Source organism: Thalassophryne amazonica, chromosome 19 (assembly GCF_902500255.1).
Source record: "Thalassophryne amazonica chromosome 19, fThaAma1.1, whole genome shotgun sequence".
NCBI classification, from domain to species: domain Eukaryota; kingdom Metazoa; phylum Chordata; class Actinopteri; order Batrachoidiformes; family Batrachoididae; genus Thalassophryne; species Thalassophryne amazonica.
Genome location: NC_047121.1, coordinates 31491652 through 31513715, shown reverse-complemented (window position 1 = coordinate 31513715; position 22064 = coordinate 31491652). Strand labels below are relative to the sequence as shown.

Below are 22064 nucleotides of genomic sequence, written 5' to 3'. Positions count from 1 at the left end.
AGACACCATGATTAGTGCACAGGTGTGCCTTAGACTGCCCACAATAAAAGGCCACTCTGAAAGGTGCAGTTTTATCACGCAGCACAATGCCACAGATGTCGCAAGATTTGAGGGAGCGTGCAATTGGCATGCTGACAGCAGGAATGTCAACCAGAGCTGTTGCTCGTGTATTGAATGTTCATTTCTCTACCATAAGCCGTCTCCAAAGGCGTTTCAGAGAATTTGGCAGTACATCCAACCAGCCTCACAACCGCAGACCACGTGTAACCACACCAGCCCAGGACCTCCACATCCAGCATGTTCACCTCCAAGATCGTCTGAGACCAGCCACTCGGACAGCTGCTGGAACAATCGGTTTGCATAACCAAAGAATTTCTGCACAAACTGTCAGAAACTGTCTCAGGGAAGCTCATCTGCATGCTCGTCGTCCTCATCTGGGTCACGACCTGACTCCAGTTCGTCGTTGTAACCGATTTGAGTGGGCAAATGCTCACATTCGCTGCCGTTTGGCACGTTGGAGAGGTGTTCTCTTCACGGATGATGCGAAGGAGATGTGTTGCACTGCATGAGGCAAATGGTGGTCACACCAGATACTGACTGGTTTTCCCCCCCCCAGTAAAACAAAACTGCACCTTTCAGAGTGGCCTTTTATTGTGGGCAGTCTAAGGCACACCTGTGCACTAATCATGGTGTCTAATCAGCATCTTGATATGGCACACCTGTGAGGTGGGATGGATTATCTCAGCAAAGGAGAAGTGCTCACTATCACAGATTTAGACTGGTTTGTGAACAATACTTTGAGGGAAATGGTGATATTGTGTATGTGGAAAAAGTTTTAGATCTTTGAGTTAATCTCATGCAAAATGGGAGCAAAACCAAAAGTGTTGCGTTTATATTTTTGTTGAGTATATATATATACGTGTCTATATATATATATATATATACGTGTCTATATATATATACGTGTCTATATATATATATATACGTGTCTATATATATACGTGTCTATATATATACGTGTCTATATATATATGTGTATATACGTGTCTATATATATATGTGTATATACGTGTCTATATATATATACGTGTATATACGCGTATGTGTGTATACGTGTATATACGCGTATGTGTGTATACGCGTATATACGCGTATATACGTGTATGTGTGTATGCGCGTATATACGCGTATATATGTATATGTATATACATATATATGTATGTGTATATGTATATATGTATGTGTATATGTATATATATGTATGTGTATATGTATATACATGTATGTGTATATGTATATACATGTATGTGTATATGTATATACATGTATGTGTATATGTATGTGTATGTGTATATGTATGTGTATATGTATATACATGTATGTGTATGTATGTGTATATGTATATGTATGTGTATATGTATATACACATACGTATGTATGTATATATGTATGTGTATATGTATATACACATACGTATGTATGTATATATGTATGTGTATATGTATATACACATACGTATGTATGTATATATGTATGTGTATATGTATATACACATACGTATGTGTACGCTATTGCATCAGTTTAATAAACTTTTATTTATCAAGGGCATTATATTCTTTTTCACACAACTTGCAAAGGTCACACCAGGTGTCTTAAAATACGTATTATTTTTGCCAGTTAAAAATACTCAAGAAACCTTGACGTGGTGTTACTTTAAAACTCCCATTTTTATGCCTATTAAAAAAAAGGTATTTTTCTTTAAATTGAAAGGAACTGCTATTTGCCACACATCATTCTCTTTCAAGAGGGGACATCTCTTTCAAGCTAACCCAAACAAATGCAATAAAACTTCTGTCTTTCTTGACAAAGTTCAGTGTAGAGTAGTCATATGACATTTTGTCTTTTATGTAACGATTCATTTGAAACCCGTGTTACCTCTTTCTTTTCATTTGGTAACCATTGTAGGCTGAATTGTTCTTATATATATTCATATTCATTGGATACCAGTAACAGGTTTTGTATTTGGATACATTCTTGTTCACCTCTGCCAGGCTACAGAGTTTATCTCCAAGGAGGTTGGCTGGTTGTTCTTCCCATAGATCAGAGTTGGTTTGTGGCAGCTGTTTCTGGGCTGCACTCACTGTGAGAGCGGCTGGTTTTAATTGTCCTGCTGTGATTTGCACTTGTGATGTCATGTTGTTGCAGTGCGTGTGTGGGTGGGTGTCGGTCAGTCTCTTTCACTGCCAATTCAAACCAGCTGTTCTCAGCCACCAATTAACGCGGTGTATGTGCTCCGTGAGATTTCTGTCGATAGATGAACTATGTAATGCAAATGACATCTTGCTACTTTCCGTCAGTCGTTCATTCTTGCTCCACTTCTGTTCACCACGTTTGTCTTTGTGTAGCTCTTCAGGTGCTGCTGGACCAGTCCACTAAAGCCAACTCTCCACTGAAGGGCCATGAACGAACAGTGCAGTACCTTCAGAGACTGGGTAAGGGCCGGCGATCATCTCAAATCTGTCTAGTTAGGGTGTCATTCTGTGCCTGATTCAGGAAAACACTCAAAGAATACTGTAGTTTTCACTCTGACTGAAAGTGCATATTAAGTGAAATTTATAGTATGATGTCATTTCCATACTTTTGTGACTTAAAAGTGAATTTGTATTTTTGGTCTGTGTAATGACCAGATAAATAACTCTATTTAATGGTCACAGGGCACATAAACAGTCTGTGTACAATTTATAAAACAGGCAAATTTCAGATTAATTGATATTGGATAGTAATTACAGCAGAAACGAGTCTGATGAGGATGTTTGCCATGATTTCTTTTTTTTTTTCATTACTTTCATTTTTGTACCCCTGACTGTACAATGACCTTCTGACAGAATGCCATTTCTAGAAAATCATGTTTGTCTTGACTTTAGTAAAGAAATAACTAGAACAGGTAAGAGTTTAGTTTTTCTTTTCCTAACAGACTTTCTCTTGTTTATCTGTCGGGGTGGGGGGGCAAACTAAAACTAAACCAGCAGGTTTTCTGTGAGACCATGGCATAAGTTATCATACAATGTGGGAGTGTTCCTGGAAGTATTTTCACTGATTTATGGTCACGCTTTCAATGACAGTGAAGACAGTTCAATTTTAAATTACCTCAGTGGTTTGTTACTGCTTTTGACATACTTTGGTTCTACTGGTGTTATCAGTGGTTTTTGTAGCATGTTGGATTTTCCAGAAATGACATTTCTTGTAATTGAGGCTTTCAACCGGATCAAGGAACGAAAACCAAAACATCTGATATCGCTGGGAACAAAAACAAAACCAGAAACATTTTTTAAAAATGTCCATTTCCTGTGTTTTTCTGAACATCATGTGTCTGTGAACGGCAGAGAGAAACTTACTGGTGGCAGTTTGTTCGTTTTAGAATTGATTTTAATATTTGTTTTAAGTCTATTTATGACCTTGTACGCTCCTACTTGTCTGAAATTTTAACTTTGCGCAATTACAGTAGAACATTACAGGTGTCTGGCCAGCTTACATAGATGTTCCGAGGTCAAGATATAAACATTGGGGTGATCATGCTTTTGCGGTAGCTGGCCCCAGACTGCGGAACAAGCTACCTCTTGAATTACGTACTATTCCTGACATAGCACTTTTTAAATCTAAGTTAAAGACTTATTTATTTAAACTGGCTTTTAACAACTAGTGGGGAGGTGATATGTTCTGTTTTTATGTGCTGTTTTAAAATTTTATTGTGTATGGGTTTTATTTTTGTGAATTTATGTTTTTAATGTTAAGTGCTTTGGACACCAGTCTGTGCTGTTAAAGCGCTCTATAAATAAATGTTGATTGGTGGCAGGCGATTAAAATTTCCCTGTTTCCAGCCAAACGAGATAAATATTGTCAGGGTTCCAGTGGATCCATAAAACGTCTTAAAAGGCATTGAATTTGATAATCTAACAATGAGGCATCAATTGGTATTAAAATGTCTTAAGTCAGTTTTTCGAAAGTCTTAAAAATGCCAGGACATGGGAAGTTGGATTTTTATTCATGTTGTTGTCTGACATTGCAATTAAAAAGTTCTAAAATAAATGGCAATTTTATATATATCGAATTTCTTTGACGCTGGAAAGCTCAGACACTTTAAAGTAGCTAGATGTGCATTCCGTGATGGGGAAGTGTGTAACTTAAATGAAAATGGGCTTTTCACTGAAGATTTTGCAGCACGCCTTAAACCAGTAAACAAGTCCTGTGTTACAATAAATATTTTGGCAGATTGTTTCCTTAACTCTCAGCCATTTTTGGTTTTGGTGTTTTAATTTTTTGTTATTGTAATATTGGTTTCAAATTTCATCCTGACTGACTTAAAAAAAAAAAAAAATCTTAAATCTGTCTTGCCTGTGGCTGTAGGAAGGCTGATTGTGCACCATATAAATATTGGTCATGGACATCAATGTTTGATGAACAGAGTACCATGTAAAGAGAAATCATGTTGGAATTAGTTAGCTAACCTTAGTGACAGACTATAGAATAAAGTTGACCCGATATCAATAAACATTTTTTAAATTATAGAAAGGTCCATATCCTGTCAACACAGCCTCATGCAAAATGTTATTAAAAAGTATTTCTTTAGTTGCCAAACGGGAACAGGGACGATCATTTTAAGGTGGAACCCAAAACCGGAAGCATTAAAATACAGATTCTGCTTGGTGTTACCTGATTTGGGGGGCGTGTCTAGTTGTAAGTGTCACTGTTGCTTGATATGGACATTTTTCCTATGGTAAAATTTTCAGGCATACATTTTATTATAAGTCTCATTCATGGTTCTAATAAGTTATAGGCTTATCCCTTTCACCATTTTTCTGAAAATGCACTTGTTTATATTTTGTAATGTTTCCACACAGGAGTGGAAAATCTGGGCATCATCTTTGAGTTCTCTCCTTGGGTGCTGAAAATCTGTCCTGAGGATGGCTTGAAGGTGGGACACAAAGACGCACCACAAAGACTTCATTAATGTCATCAGAGAAGGAAATTACGAAGCATTCACATGTATATCTTTCTTTACCTGACAGCGCAACCTTTAGATAGAACTACAGGTAAACCCCGTTAACTCACATTCGCATAAGTCGTGTTTCGGCTTGACTTGCGGTTGATTTGTGCACCCTGAAAATTTAGACTACTGTATAAATGTCCATTTTGATTTGAGTGTTTTGGGGAGGGGAGGGACTGTGTATTAATTCCGGCCCAATCAGAACCACTGGGAAGGCTCTAAAGAGGAAGGTCAAATGCAAAAACTAAATCGTCCAGACTCATCTGCACTGACGAAGCCCCCGTTGCTGACCTGCAACAGCCCAAGGAGGAAGGAAGAAACTGATGCCAAACCCACTCCAGATGAAGAAATCACCATCCAGGAAGGAATCGCACTTCAAATGGTCAAAACTATTGTTATATGGTAAGGTAAGCTGATTTCAAGGTTTGTTTTTTGTTTTTGTTTTTTTGCTCAGCTCATTAACTTGAGGTTTCAGATAACTTGCAGACCGATTTTGTGGACCCCAACTTGCGTGAGTTAACAGGGTTCACCTGTATATGCTGAAGAACTCTATTAAGAGATTTTCTCTCTCTCTGTCTCTCCCTCTCCTTTTTTTTCCTCCTTTCCATTTCCAAAGAAGTTGTCACGTGGGTGATAAAATTTGTTTCTCTGGGTAGATCTTTACTGAGGACCTGACAGAGGTGGAGATGTTACCCAGAGACAAGGTGCTGAACTTCCTGAAGGAAGGCTTTAAAGAACAAGCCATCCCGTATTTGGAGCACATCATCTATGTGTGGGATGAGAACGGCCCCGACTTTCACAATGTGCTGATCCAGCTCTACCTGGAGAGGGTTCAAAGCCTCATGAAACAGTATCTCAACTCACTGCCAGAAGGTATGAACAAGAGAGAACCTGCAAATACATACATACATACATATATTACGCTGGCTCCAGGCTTGTGCAAAGCCATAAAACTTCCCAATAAATGATTTTTGTAACTTTAAAACTGGCTATAGCAGTAACTTTACATCTTGTATTTTTCACAAAGAAATGAAAGCCTTTTTAAAATTTTAATCTTTTTTTTATCTGTTTTACCAGTAAGTGAAATTTCCTGGAATCTAAGGTATAAAGTTAAAGAACTACTTTGAATTTAAGATGTAATATATTAGAGGTACACTTTTCATGAATGGTACATCTCGCTCAGCTTTATTTACTTATTTTAAATTTTATGATTGATCTCTAGATCTTCCTGTCATTATATCACATCACTACATGTGGATTATTTTTCTTTCCTAATTCATTAAACTGACTGGTCTGCATATGATTGTGGGGTCCATTTATCTCTGTATGTGTGACTTTGTAGAAAATGGACTTTTTTTGTTAAATAGTAAATGGACTGCATTTATATATCGCTTTTCCATCTGCATCAAACACTCGAAGCGCTTTACAATAATGCCTCACATTCACCCCGATTTCAGGGTGCTGCCACACAAGGCGTTCACTACACACCGGGAGCAACTAGGCGATTAAGGACCTTGCCCAAGGGCCCTTAGTGATTTTGCGTTCAGGCTGGGATTTGTACCAAGGATCCTCTGGTTTCAAGCCCAACAGCTTAACCACAAGACCATCACCTCCTCTAAACTCTGCGACATTTACTGTGCCTCTTGTTAATGTGTGCACTCTGCCAGTGACACTGACTGTGATTTAAAAACACTGGTCTAGTCAAACTTAATTTTGGGCCACTGAAAATGAAAATGATGTTTGAAGTGGTTGATTGGCTCTATTTTTAAGATATGTTGCTACTATACTACTAAGGGTTACCTTTTGATTATTTTTAAAGTGTTACAAAAAAACAGGTGAAATATTATATGAACAGTCAGAGAAACATGACAAGACCTATGTGTATGATTTATCATAAAAACTCTCAACACAATACAATTATGTAGACTTAAAATGTAAAAGCTTAAATATCTTAGAAACAGTAGCCAACCAATCATTTTTATTGTCATAGTTGAGTTCAGCATGCCAAAATCCATCATAAATAGCACATTATATTTCTTAAGCAGACAACTTCTTAAAATTTGTCGACCAGTGGAATAAATAAGTCTACATATCCTTGCGGTAATGCTCCATGACATACAACTCCAATTCCAATGAAGTTGGGATGTTGTGTGAAATGTTAATAAAAACAGAAAACAATGATTTGCAAATCTTCTTCAACCCATATTCAATTGAATACACCACAAAGACAAGATATTTAATGTTCAAACTGATAAACTGTTTTGTTTTCGTGCAAATATTTGCTCATTTTGAAATGGATGTCTGCAACACATTTCAAAAAAGCTGGGACAGGGGCAACAAAAGACTGGAAAAGTTGATGAATGCTGAAAGAACACCTGGGACATTCCACAGGTGAACAGGTAAATTAGAAACAGGTGAGTGCCATGATTGGGTATAAAAGGAGCATCCCCAAAAGGCTCGGCCATTCACAAGCAAAGATAGTGTGAGGATCACCACTTTGTGAACAGCTGCATGAAAAAAATAGTCCAACAGTTTATGAACAATGTTTCTCAACATTCAATTGCAAGGAATTTAGGGATTCCATCATCTACAGTCCATAATATAATCAGAAGGTTCAGTGAATCTGGAGAACTTTCTACACGTAAGCGGCAAGGCCAAAAACCAACATTGGATGCCCGTGACCTTCGATCCCTCAGGCGGCACTGCATTAAAAACCAATGTCATTGTGTAAAGGATCTTACCGTGTGGGCTCAGGAACACTTCAGAAAACCATTGTCAGTTAACACAGTTCATCGCTACATCTACAATTGCAAGTTAAAACTCTATTATGCAAAGCAAAAGTCATACATCAACAACATCCAGAAACAGCTGCCTTCTCTGGGCCCGAGCTCATTTGAAATGGACAGACATAAAGTGGAAAAGTGTGCTGTGGTCTGATGAGTCCACATTTCAAATTGTTTTTGGAAATCATTGACGTCATGTCCTCCGGACAAAAGAGGAAAAGATCATCCAGATTGTTACCAGTGCAAAGCTCAAAAGCCAGCATCTGTGATGGTATGGGGATGTGTTACTAACACATCTTTTTCAGGGACATCCCTGCTTATTTCAGCAAGACAATACCAAGTCACATTCTGCACGTGTTACAACAGCGTGTCTTTGTAGTAAAAGAGTGCGGTTACTAGACTGGCTTCTCTGCAGTCCAGACCTGTCACCCATTGAAAATGTGTGGCGCATTATGAAGCGCAAAATATGACAACGAAGACCCTGGACTGTTGAACAACTGAAGTCGTACATCAAGCAGAACGGGAAAGAATTCCACCTACAAAGCTTCAACAATTAGTGTCCTCAGTTCCCAAATGCTTGAGTGTTGTTAGAAGGAAAGGTGATGTAACACAGTGGTAAACATACCACTGTCCCAGCTTTTTTGAAATGTGTTGCAGGCATCTATTTCAAAATGAACAAATATTTGCACAAAAACAAAGTTTATCAGTTGAACATTAAATATCTTGTCTTTGTGGTGTATTCAATTGAATATAGGTTGAAGAGGATTTTCAAATCATTGTATTCGGTTTTAATTTACATGTTACACGATGTCCCAACTTCATTGGAATTGGGATTGTATTTTTACATACAGATTTTTGTTGATGATACAGACTTGGGTAAACATTTGTTTACAGATTTTGATACTTTTATGTGTATGTGATCACTGTTAATACAATTAAAGAACATATCTGCTGCTTTAGGTGTTCCTGCTGTTGCTGCAGGGAAGGAGGAAGGAGATCTTGGAGAATTCAGGAACAAGCTGTTGTCCTTCCTGGATATTTCTAACAGTTATGAACCAGCCAGACTCATTAGTGACTTTCCCTTTGATGGTAAGAATGCACTGTGCACACTGTGAACCAGCTTTCTCTTTTAAAAGTGCATTGCTTGTAAATAACTCAGCATTTCACTGTAACAGTGTGAAAATGAGGTGTGGAGGGTTTTTTTAATGTTGTAAAAATAAAGGTGTGGTATAATTTCAGTGCCGTTCATAAGTGTTCATAATTTAGTTTTCAATATTTTATTCCTTGTGCACATAAATGGTGTAATTTTGTAGAGCAAAGGTTTGTGTAGTACTACTAAATAGGTGATGTTCATGCTGATGGGGTGATGTGCACTTCGCACCTTATTTTGTATTTTGCAGGCCTGCTGGAGGAACGGGCCCTGCTGCTTGGGCGGATGGGTAAACATGAACAGGCACTCTTCATCTATGTGCACGTCCTGAAAGACACGCGCATGGCAGAAGAGTGAGTGCTTCTACAAACGTTACACATGCCTATAAACTGAGCGGTTAACACTGTCCCACTGCTGACTTGACAATGACAAATATTGTGAGCATAAAAAAAGTTGTGTAAAGCTTTAACATGAAGAAACTAGAGGGACGTTAGTTTCTACCCTTTAATTAACATTGAGGTTCTTTAGTCAGATAGCCAAATAGCCTTTAAGCTCCGCAACTGATTACCTCAATTTTGGGCTGTGAGAATGTTGGTTGACTGTTGTTAGTTTGTTGATGTTATGGAAACAAGAAAATCATGTTGTCCCCTTCTATTCTCTGTAGATACTGTCACCGACATTACAACAAATTGCTTGAGGGGAATAAAGATGTAAGTAATTCTTGATTTATTTTTAATGACTTAACAGATTTGAAATTCATCTTAATTTGCTTTTTATTCCTCAGGTTTGTTGTCAATTCTATTTTGCAGTTTATTAACATCTCTAGTTTTCTTTTCAGCTCATGAGAAAACAGAGCTGGCATGGAACATGCTGCCTTATTATCATTCTGTGCCCCCCCCCCCCCACACACAAAATAAGTAAAAATAAAATAAACTGTTGAATGCATAGTAAGATGTTTGGCCAGGAAATGTTTTTCTTTACTTTTTGTTTAACTATTTGTATCTATGTGCTTACCTGCTATCTACGCAGTGCAGCCAGTATAATGATTTTTGGCTAAAATGACGGCCCTATCCCAGAAAACGTCCCGTTAAACTTTTATTGGCTCTGGTTGCATAGTCTTGGCATGTTTAAAGAAATGTGAAATATCACTTATCACAACTTATTTACTAATGAATCAATTTTGATGAAACACTGAAAATATATGCACATCAGAGACATAGGCACCTATGAGTTGGCAGATCCAGAGCCACGAAAAAAAACTTTGTAGGGTTTTTCTCGATGCGTAACAAATTGTCTGACATGTAGAAACAAGAATTCCGTTAAACTGTTAACAGCCACATTTATGCTGTGCAGGTTTATCTGTCTCTGTTGCGAATGTACCTGTCACCTCCTGATGTCCACTGCCTGGGGCCCATCAAGATGGAGCTGACGGAGCCTCAGGCTAACCTCCTGGCAGCGCTGCAGGTTCTGGAGCTGCACCACAGCAAACTCGACACCACCAAGGTGAGGAGATCCTCATTCCTCTCCAGGCGACTTATCAATGAACCCAGACAAGCGATAACGCAGACATACTTGTCTTTTTATCTCAGTGGAGGGCACCTGGTGTAATACATCAAGACAGAGCAAGCTTTTTGAAGTAAGCAGTCAAATTTACTCTCATAGTTATGAGAGTGCGATAGTGTTCCAGTAGAAATCATTGCTTGGCCTGTATATGAGTCACATCTGGCTTATCTGATAGTGGGCACATAAGGTGTGACGTAATGTGGGGATCGTTACGGACATAACAAAGCCGATGTGATCTAGACTACAAATTAAATTGATTCCATGAATCAAAATGGTGGGTGTTTAATACTTCTGGCCACGTGACCTCATGAAAGGTCAGAATCTGTCCTGTATGTCACCAAGTGAATTTTGGACATGAAAGTCTTATAAAATGTTTTTATAAAATATATATATATTTTTTTTTTTTTTAAGAAATGGCTGTTTGTGACAAAATGTCCTCGGTATACTTAAATCGTGGCCATTTTTTGAATGGTGGAATGCTGAAAAATAAATGCTCTTCCCCCCCCCAATAAAATTTGTCTTTGCATAACAGATGTGGGCACCAGTAAGTACATATGGAACCAACATTTTGACTGCTGATATTTTGAAGTTCTGGGTAGATAATACCAAAAAGAAGTAACTGCAGCATTAATTTCCAACACTGTTCTTTATTAATGCCAGTGGAATATTTGAAGCTTGAACCCCCCCCCCCCCCCTTATGAATTAATGGTGCAGCACAAATGAGTCATTAGACATGAAACAAATGAGGATAAAAATGGTGTCTTCTGCACCAAGGATGCCAAAAAAGGATGTGAGAAAGCAGGAAAATGCAGTTTAAAAATGTGTAATAGGAAATTTGCTCATGATAAAAGAAGAAATCATAAAAATGTGGAATTTGACATGAGGTTAGGGATATATTGAGTGAATGTGAGTTATATGAACATACATGTGTATGTGTGTGGGAATGCTGAGACTGTGCAGAGTGTGGTAGCTGTAATGGGGTCTGTGGTGTCGTGAATGATTGTGAGGCGTTCGTGCAGCCTAGTCCCAGAGCTGCAGGTGTGGTCCCACAGCTGTGTAGGGTACATGAATCCAAGGCAGTGCCATAGGGCACACCGCACCCCCCGCCCAGCACAGCTTTTGGATCAGTATCCTGCACTACCAGGAGGCAAGAAGCGACCGCAAAGCAGCTGAATGAGACGGTGGGCGCACGGCAGCCCTGCTCCCATATGATACCGGCCACAGACCCCCAGCCCAAAAACCCCCCACAGAGAGCAGGCTGTTGGCCCACTGGGGCAATGGTTTGAAAACTTTCCTCTTTTCCTTTTTAGAGTAAATCAGAAAGCAATTTTTTGTGTGTGTGTGTGTGTGTGTTTTTTATTTTAGCCACTGGCTCATTACTTGACTGGACTAGCAGCAGTTGTCACTAACCCAGGTGTAGTGTTGCAATTAAACTAAAGCCCCTTTCACACTGGGGCTGCTTCGAGTTGCTTGCTGTGGCATCATGACAACGCAGGAATGTCTGTGTCAGGTGCGCGCAGCAGGGGGAGAGAGGAGGTGAGAACACAGCCTGCAGGTTCTCTGCACAGAGAAATCAGAGTACACAGTTTGGCTGCAGCCAGACTGTGTACTCTGATACTTTGTGTTCTTGTGCAGGGCTGCGCTCTGAGTTCTGTTATGCTGCGTTCACACCGCACGACACGCAACGCCACAAATTTGCGTCTCTCGCCTGGCGATGGACGCGCCACCATTGCCCGGTGTGCCGCTCCGCCTTCGCTGTGAAAATTCGCCCCAGCGCATCATCAAATAGGAGGAGCTTCCGTTTTGCTCGCCGTCAAGTCAACATGCCGGACCTTGATCACACAGAGCGAGTTGCTGTGCTCTGTTTGTTGTGGAAAGCTGACAAACGTCACCAGCGGTACCGTCCCTGGGTTCACAACATCCTCATGAGACGTTCCCAATTCAGGGAGTTTCATTATTTGCTGCAGGAGCTGCGTCTGGACGACGGCTGCTTTCAGCGGTACTTCTGCCTCTCCAGGACCCAGTTTGAGGACCTCCTGTCTCGTTGTGAATAATAAAAAAAAAAAAAAAAAAAACTGGCTGCCGCTGCAGTTCCTCGCTCTCCTCTCCAGCTCTGTCATAATTGTGTTATAAACCAGTCACAATTTGTTTTATTATACATCTGTGTAGTTAATAAATAAAATCTTCATGGAAGATTCGTTCGCGCGTGCGCATGCAAAAAAAAACAAGCAAAAAAAAAACAGCTGCTCCCTTTGCTGCGGTGCTGCTGCTTGCTCTCCCCTCAAACTCTGTCATAATTGTGAAATAAAGGACAAAAGGGACATAAGTCCTGCTCTTAGGCTGGCTGCCAGAGACAGGACATGTCCACATCAAGTATAAACTCCAGGAATCTCCACACGATATCGCGCCACAAATGTGCCAATCGCTCAAAATCGCTTCATTCGCGTCCATCACGTCGCATTGCATGGCTTGAACTTGCGTGGCCACAACATGTCCTTCCATAGGGATTACATGGCAACCTGTTGCCACCATCTCTAGTGTGTCGACTGGTGTGAACGTGGCACTATAGTTTAACTTTTCTCCTTTGACTGAGATGTGTGCGCGCGAACAAACCATCCGTGAGTAAATGTGAAGATGTCTAGAGTTATGCTTGATGTGGACATGTCCTGTCTCTGGCAATCAGTCTGTGAGCAGGACTTATGTCCTTTATTTAACAGAATGATGAAAGCATTTGAGGGGAGAGTGAGGAGCGCAGTCAGTTTATTTTTTTCTTTTAATTGTTCACATGTGCATGCGAACGAATTGTCCGTGAGTGGACTGGAGATGTCCGGACTTTTTACTGGATGTGGACATGTCCTGTCTCTGGCAGTCAGTGTGTGAGCAGGACTTTTATGGACTTTATTTAAACACATTTATGAGAGAAGAGCGAGCAGCTGCAATCAGCAGCATTTTTTTTTTCTGTGCTCTTTTTTAGCGTGTAGTTTCACTGCATTGTGTACACAGTATAAAACAATCCTGTGTGATTTATATTTCGGGAACAATGGAACACAGCAGGAATCATAAATTGGCGTCGGGTAACGTTGTATTGTGAGGGTGTGGCTACCATCGCTTTGCCCTGACTTGCGCTGAAACCACTTAATTTCTGCATTGAGCACAGGATGCAAAAAAAAATGAAACATGTTTAATTTTTGGCGTCTGATTTGCTTTATCCTTTGCGCCCATCGTGACATCGTTTCGGCACCGAGTTGCTTCCACGTGTCGTCGTCATGACGCCACACGACACAACTCGAAGCAGCCCCGGTATCTCCTGTGTCTCAGTTGAATTTAAAATGAGGTTATTGAAGACTGCAAATGCTCCTACACAATTAGCTATCTGCAATTTGTTGATGAATGAAAGCAATGAATGAACTGTGCTCAGTCTAAGCTTTTAATGTAGTTTCTTTTCAGATCAGACTGAGAGTCCTTTGCACCATTGGGAGGGGGTGTGGATGGGTAATGAAGCTGCTTTTTTTTTCTGATATAAAAGTTGCAATGAACCAAAAAAAGATTTCCATCAGGGTGCTGATCCCTCTTGAGATGACTGCGGTGTGAATTTCTTTGATGAAATCTCTTTCATACACGTTTTGACGTTCCGTACCCACAACCAAAATAGCAAACAGCTAACGGAATATAAAAATGGCTTTTGGTGGAAATGAGCTCGCGACCTGTTGTGCTCATCAAATCTTATTACATCCTTGTGTGATAATCCACAGATTGCTGTGGATTAAAGAAGTTATCTCATGTCTTATTCTGTGTCAGGCCGGTGTGTGTTTTGCAGTATGACCTGGCTGCATGCTGTGTAGGCTCCTCCATCTGTCTGCATCAGCGCAGATGCTGGTTTTTCTTTCCATCTCTTATCATGGTCGTAAGAGGTGCAGTCTTTGAAGCATCTGTGCTTTTGATGCACACATGGAGCAGGTCCAGTTCTAATCTTCTCACTGTCAGATGTGCTATAAGACTTTAATCTGTAATTTAAGATGGAGTGTGCGTCGAACGCTCTGGTTATCTGCCTGACCACCGTAGACGAGTCAAATGAAGAGACTCTCAGGAGGAATGTTGTGCTCACTCTTTGATAATGACTCATTGCTTTTGTTTCAGTTTCCCTTCCACTCTGGAAGGGTGAAGCAAAATGTCCATCATGCTGCAGTCTCTTTACATGTTTGAGTGAAATAAAATGGTTTTGGTGGTGGCACGTTATTCAAAATCTTTTCATTTCCATTTTCAGTCTATTGGCCTGAACCCAGCACAGACTTCAACATGTCTGTTGAGAAGCTCAACATCAACAGGGATAAAGCTTCTTGTCATTAAGCGTCAGTGGTTATTAATACGTTTTTGTTTTTATTTCACTGAGACTATGTTGCTGCCTTTTATTTAACCTGCTTTTTTCATGTGGATCTTTAGTTTCTCCTTTTTCTGCTTAAAATTTGGCTGATTGAATCTGAAGATGCTCCAAGTTTTGTTTTACTTTATTCTGCTAAAGTGGCACACAGCAGTCATGGAGAATATCGTTCTGCTATCCCACACTGCTTTGACCTTCACACGGCTTCATGACCTTCGACATTACAAAGTTTGAGATGTCTGTCATTAAACGTCCAATTGCTGTAGTCACCTTTTGTCTTTTGATTCTTTCATTTTTTTTTTTTTTTTTTAATTTAACCAGGTTAGTCCCATTGAGATTACAAATCTCTTTTACAAGGGAGACCTGGCCAAGAGGACAGCAGCATAATTTCTACAACAGATAAAATTCACAACATCTCGGCATTAAAATAGTTTCACATAAAACATTTACATACAAAGTAGACTGCAGTGATTTTGTAAGAGCTTTAAGCTCATTTCTCCAATCAGTTAGTAAGGCTGTAAGCATAGACTTTGCTAACAGCTAGCTGTGCTACCTGCTTGAATGTCCTGTGTCCACCTGTTGAGCTCACTTACCTGATGCCTCTTCCTCTCTGAGCCTTCATGGTCACACTCTTGCAAAATCTGATAAACTTCCGCAGCTTTCTCATAGACACAGGTAAAAGTAAAATGTGATCAGGCATTGTAAACAGTGGGACTGGAAATTTGACAGACTGGGTGGTGGTGTGGTGTGGGGGGGGGTGGACTGATGTTACTGAAACAGTGCATTCTGGGTCATCGTAGTCTCCCTCCCTGTATGCGGTAGGGAGCATTATAGTCACTTTGCTCCAGGAGTATGTAGTGTTTGTATATAACAGTAATAAAAGTTGTTAAACGGGAGTGTGTCATATCTGTATTTTAACCCATGTGGGTGAAAATGCTAAATTGTTTCCACAAAAGACAAACTTTGATCATATTGATGATATAAGATTGTGACTTCTTTATTTGAACTCTAAGGAGCTTTAGAGGTTCCAAAGAAAATCCTCTTCATGATTTCAAATGGTAAAAAATTGAAAGGGACTACAGCTTTAAATGATTAAGATGTTTGCACAATACTTGCTGGGAAAGACTGACTGGTGATTTAATTGAGGGAGAGAACACAGAATTATTGAACCGTGTTTGACGTGTTGCAACACATTTTATGGATGTCGTCCAACAACAATCTAACACCTTGTTTAACACATTAGTGTTCCCTTAGAGTCTCCATTCAGTTCTGTCGCTCCACTGACAAATGGAAAAACATAAATTTCTTAAAATAAATTGGGAGGTGGGGGGCAACTTTTTCCTCTCTGAATTTACTTGAATTATGAGGCAGCGTTTGGCAGCGTTACTACGCTTATTTGAAGAAAAAGCTCATTAGAAATGAAATATTTCTGGAGTTGTGTGCTCCATTTATTTCAAAATGAAACCATCTGGGATGAGAGGTTCTCATACCAAAACATTTTGAGACATTGTTTCAGATTATCAGATTACTGTTTAATCAGTCCAACATTTTGTTTGCAGGCCATCGACTTGCTCCCAGCAAATACCCAGATCAGAGAGATCCGGGTCTTCCTGGAGAGTGTCTTGGAGGAGAATGCGCAGAAGAAACGTTCCTACCAGGTACTGAAGAGTCTGCTGCAGGCGGAGTTGCTCAGGGTGAGTTCTGGACATCATGATTTTTTATAAATCAGTGTGGAGCTGTGTGCGATTGTGACCTCATGACACGTTATAGTTTCCTTTCTGACAGTATGACATTTAAATAATTTTCAGAGTCCATGACAACTTCATTATTTCAGGTATTTCGTCACAAAAGATGTACTACTGTGGCTGTTTAATACTACATGGCAGCAGAGGGGGATCCGTTTTGTGAGCTTGCTCATGGATCTTGTTTTATTTCCCATTGCAGCACTTCTCGGACTCCACAGTTTAATCTGATAAACCTGCATACAAGTTCAGAGAACCAAATTAGCAGTTACTGTTATCAGGCGTGAGAATTCCCCACTGAACTACAAATGTCTGAGTTTATGTGAGACTGATATCCCACTGCAGTTACGGTTGATAGGAAGAAGCCATGTAAGATGATCCGTTGCTGGATACAGTGCGTTTTTTCGATGAGACCATCTAAACACGGCCATTTACGGTGTTGTCATAGTAGACAATTGGCTGACCTCTGACTCTGCTGACCAATAAAAATGCACCTTGTCCGGCACTTTGTGGGTTCCTCCAGCTAATTACCGTAATTGCAGTTGGACACGCAGAGAAACAGATATTCCAGGATCCACGGGGAATTCTCATGCCTGTATTACCATTGACACGTCTCATAAACTTAGAGTCCTCATGAGAGTGGACCCCTCCATCAAACCTAGGGCTGCAACTAACGATTATTTCCACAATCAATTATTTTCTCAATTAATTGATTAGTTTATGGATCCATAAAATGGTGAAAAATGTCAATCAATGTCTTATTGTGTCTCCAAAACCCAGAAATACTCAAAATGGAATCAGAAATGGGTTATTTATTAATGATTACTTGTAATAGGGCAGCGCAGTCTCATTTGAATCCTGCGTGATCTCGCAGGATTTGATCAATGGCTCCAGTAGCTCCTGTTGCGCAGTATATACACAGCATAACTTCACACGGGAAAGTGGTGTACCGTTTTGTTTTCGGCTGCAATCACTGAAGCAGTCACAAAAAGTGCACTTTGTTTTAGTTCTCATTGGAGAAGGGAAGACGAGGCAAATGTGAGACGTTGTCTGTGTTAGCCTACACAGCTAACCAGAGTAGGTATGTTCTCTCACCTACACAACCGCCTTGACACGTTTGTTCTCCAGATCATAAACAAACCGCAACACATGTCCACGTTCTACCACATCATCACTACTTCTTTGCATTTTCACTTTGCGTGTAATTTGCCCAAAAACTCATAGAAAGTGCCATTTTTCTGTTCCCAGAAGTAGCGAAATCGTCATATGCGTCATATTTTAACCCTTTAGTGCCCGCCCTCAAATGAGACTACACTTCCCAGTTGATTATTAAAATTGTTGGAATCATTTTTGTGACGATGTCATTTTGAGAGAAAAAGAAACTTTCTTGTACACTGCGCAATATTTGATCACCACAGACTTTCTTCCCAAAACTTAAAAAAAAAAAAACTATCCCAAATTTTGGAGATATTGCCAATGAGGACAAATGGACCATAATTCTTGGCGAATGGCCTTCTGTGGCCTCAACAGTGAATTGTGTCTTACAGTGCCGTATATCAAATCAAATCAATTTTATTTATATAGCGCCAAATCACAACAAACAGTTGCCCCAAGGCACTTTATATTGTAAGGCAAAAGCCATACAATAATTATAGAAAAACCCCAACAGTCAAAACGACCCCCTGTGAGCAAGCACTTGGCGACAGTGGGAAGGAAAAACTCCCTTTTAACAGGAAGAAACCTCCAGCAGACCCAGGCTCAGGGAGGGGCAGTCTTCTGCTGGGACTGGTTGGGGCTGAGGGGAGAGAATCAGGAAAAAGACATGCTGTGGAAGAGAGCAGAGATCAATCACTAATGATTAAATGCAGAGTGGTGCATACAGAGCAAAAAGAGAAAGAAACACTCAGTGCATCATGGGAACCCCCCAGCAGTCTAAGTCTATAGCAGCATAACTAAGGAATGGTTCAGGGTCACCTGATCCAGCCCTAACTATAAGCTTTAGCAAAAAGGAAAGTTTTAAGTTTAATCTTAAAAGTAGAGAGGGTGTCTGTCTCCCTAATCCAAATTGGGAGCTGGTTCCACAGGAGAGGAGCCTGAAAGCTGAAGGCTCTGCCTCCCATTCTACTCTTACAAACCCTAGGAACTACAAGTAAGCCTGCAGTCTGAGAGCGAAGCGCTCTATTGGGGTGATATGGTACTATGAGGTCCCTAAGATAAGATGGGACCTGATTATTCAAAACCTTATAAGTAAGAAGAAGAATTTTAAATTCTATTCTGGAATTAACAGGGAGCCAATGAAGAGAGGCCAATATGGGTGAAATATGCTCTCTCCTTCTAGTCCCTGTCAGTACTCTAGCTGCAGTATTTTGAATTAACTGAAGGCTTTTCAGGGAACATTTAGGACAACCTGATAATAATGAATAACAATAGTCCAGCCTAGAAGAAATAAATGCATGAATTAGCTTTTCAACATCACTCTGAGACAAGACCTTTCTAATTTTAGAGATATTGTGCAAATGCAAAAAAGCAGTCCTACATATTTGCTTAATATGCACATTGAAGGACATATCCTGATCAAAATGACTCCAAGATTTCTCACAGTATTACTGGAGGTCAGGGTAATGCCATCCAGAGTAAGGAGTAAGGATCCATAGCAATAACATGAGGGACTCCACCTAAAATAAACTTTCTTCCACACAGACGCATACTTTGCTGTATTTTATTGTATTCTTCTTTTACTGACCTTGTTGGGTCCCCCCCCCCCTTTTTTTTATTATTATACACTTTGTCATTGCTTTGGTAACACTGTGTGTGTGAGTGTGAGAGAGAGAGAGAAAGGTTTGTTTTTGTAGTTAAATGGTTTCTCGTCTGTAAGTTGATGTGGATGTTACCTGCTAATCCAGGACTGGAAATGAGAAAAAAACAAACAGGTTCTTAGTGTTTTTTTTGTCATCAGGTGCAGGAGGAGCGCATCTTCCACCAGCAGGTAAAATGTGTCATTACAGAAGAAAAAACCTGCAGAGTCTGTAAGAAGAAAATAGCAAACAGGTAACGTGGACCAGCTTTTTGATCAACTCTAAAGTTTCTGAAGATACTTTTCTGTTGCTGTTATCAAATTCTCATTTCAATGTAATTATTCATATGAGCTTAACAGTAAATCATTGATTTCATTATATGTTTTGCTGTTTTAATAATGATGATTATACGAGTATATTTTGTCCTTTTGGGACACAAGACGTGTGTGTGTGTGTGTGTGTGTGTGTGTGTGTGTGTGTGTGTGTGTGTGTGTGTGTGTGTGTGTGTGTGTGTGTGTGTGTGTGTGTGTGTGTGTGTGTGTGTGTGTGTGTAGACATGTCTGTCATGCTGTTCTTTACATCCCACAACTCCAGTCTGTTAACCTCTTTTCTTTTCCTTTTTTGGAGCTATTTGGGTGTGATTGTGATTTTTTTTTTTTTTTCCTCAGCAGTAATGTATTCTGTTTATTTTGCAGTGCTTTTGCCAGGTATCCAAACGGAGTGGTGGTACATTACTTCTGCTGCAAAGATCGCAATGTGTGTCCCACTGAGCAGTAACTCATAACATCTGACCACTAACGTACAACCCTCTAACATCCACATGAAGCCAGACTCTGGAACTGGACTGCATTTTTCTTCTCCTCTTCCTATGCTTGTATCTGAAGTACCTTACTGATGTGCACGACAGCTGCACTTGTTTCACTGTTCCCACTGAGCAGAACAGGACATCCTTTTGGCGGTAAAGACTGAGACTTTGTGTACGAGGTATCGAGTGGAACGTCCGCGGCGGCCTGGGACTGTCGAGCACGAGAGAGGCTCTGACATTTGAAAAGTATGTCACTGTAACTTTAGAAGAGATTCACTGCACGTCGCCTCAAAGGAAAGCAGGCACTAAGGGTTTGTTCTCACCAGGAGGTGATTCTTGGACTCCGTCGGTGGTTGTCTTTTTTTTTTCTTTGCCCCTATTTTCTCTTGTATCACTGTGCTTCTGGCGCCATATGGATGCCTTGCAGGAGGACTCTAAAATGCCTTTTGTGACTCTGAAGATTGTACTCCCAGTGAAGTCACATGTCCACCATGATGTTCAGATTTATTAGCATGTGCTGGTACAGATGAAGCCTAAAAAAAAGTAATAACAATGAAACTTTGTGCATTTGTACTTTTTCTGTTAATTTAAATATCTGAAGCAACTCAGTCTTACCACAATTACTCAGCTGTTATTTTAACTGTCTTTACTGTTATACTAAGGGAGTCTGACCCCACCCACACACACCTTTTTTTAAAAAAAAGTATGTATTATTTCCTGCCAGTCGTAATATTAAAACCTTTTACAGTAATTCTGTGGCAGAAATCTCGAAAGTGCAGCACTTTACAAGTAGATGGATGGATTGAGTTTATTTATGAAATCACTGGAAATACTGTGATTGATTGGTGACGTGCGATTGATTGGTGTGTTTTAGGAGCAGTATTGTTCCAGTGTATCTGTTTACTGAATGCTGGGTAGTAATTTAAGAAACAGGAGTGTATTCAAAGTTAATGTTTTACTTCTTGGCTCAAAGCTCTTATTTGGCCTTAGGTGGAATGAATCGGTGTCTTGCTCGTGGGCACGTGGGGCAGTTGAGTCACACCATGTTGATCAGTGAATGCTTTATTTCCTGAATAGTTTGGTTTTTGAGCACATTATATTCCAGAACTGTTTGTTGTTTTTTTTTTAATTGTTTCCTGCTCGTTTAAAGGAGCTAATCTTCACACACTCTGCTAAATCCGTCTTCACCTGCAGTCTGCAGCTACGGAAGCTTCACAAACGTTTTGTGTGTGCTTTAATACTTCCATCACCACATCTAAAGTGTGAGAGTTTTGATCTTCTTTGCAGTTTGATTGTGACCTGGTGAGTGTCTGGATTTAATCAGAATAAAGATGACTTTCCACTTAGGTTTATGTCTGTTTGAAGCTATTCCTTTTTAGCACATTAAGAATAGAAGATAACTGGTACAATGTAAAATGGTATTCATGTATTTATTTACCCTTTATTTAATCAGGTTAGTCCCATTGAGATCAAGATCTCTTGTAATGGAAAGGTGCACAATTATAAAATTTCCAGTTCACTTAACCTGCATGCCTTTAAATGTGGGAAGAAACCAGAGCACCTGGAGGAAACTCACGCAAACACAGGGAGGACATGCAAACTACACTTGGAAAGGCCACAGGTGGGGATCGAACCTATGCTTTATTGCTGAGCAGTGCTAATCACAAAGCCACCATGCTGACATTAATATGTGGAAGCCTGCTGGAGTATAAAAGGCACATTTGGGGTACTGAAAATTGAGGACAAAATGATTACGTAATGTGACGAAATTAGTGTAGTTGTGATGTATTGATCAAAATTATTA

General features: G+C 39.9%; 1 protein-coding gene and 1 long non-coding RNA gene across 2 annotated transcripts; one reads left to right on the top strand and one right to left on the bottom strand.

Moving 5' to 3' along the window:
• The first annotated feature begins 2233 nt into the window (after positions 1 to 2233).
• On the top strand, positions 2234 to 21607 carry vps39 (VPS39 subunit of HOPS complex). The gene is made up of 10 exons (XM_034159409.1): positions 2234 to 2492; positions 4899 to 4972; positions 5701 to 5917; positions 8788 to 8916; positions 9228 to 9330; positions 9642 to 9687; positions 10331 to 10480; positions 16478 to 16612; positions 19617 to 19708; positions 20151 to 21607. The coding sequence occupies exons 1-10, from the start codon at positions 2315 to 2317 to the stop codon at positions 20230 to 20232; spliced, it is 1206 nt and encodes a 401-aa protein (XP_034015300.1). The 5' UTR covers positions 2234 to 2314; the 3' UTR covers positions 20233 to 21607.
• Positions 2790 to 7120, bottom strand: LOC117500658. The gene is made up of 3 exons (XR_004557818.1): positions 6832 to 7120; positions 3608 to 3610; positions 2790 to 2800 (listed from the first exon to the last, which is right to left on the bottom strand). It is a non-coding gene; the product is annotated as an uncharacterized LOC117500658 (long non-coding RNA).
• Positions 21608 to 22064: the final 457 nt, after the last annotated feature.

What these genes read in the sequence shown, in the direction of transcription:
- vps39 (XM_034159409.1), top strand. Translation starts at nt 2,315, where the DNA reads ATGAACTATGTAATGCAAATGACATCTTGCTACTTTCCGTCAGTCGTT. An exon ending in GCAGTACCTTCAGAGACTGG is followed by an intron (nt 2,493 to 4,898) that starts GTAAGGGCCGGC and finishes GTTTCCACACAG; the next exon opens with GAGTGGAAAATCTGGGCATC. An exon ending in AAGAAGAAAATAGCAAACAG is followed by an intron (nt 19,709 to 20,150) that starts GTAACGTGGACC and finishes TTTATTTTGCAG; the next exon opens with TGCTTTTGCCAGGTATCCAA.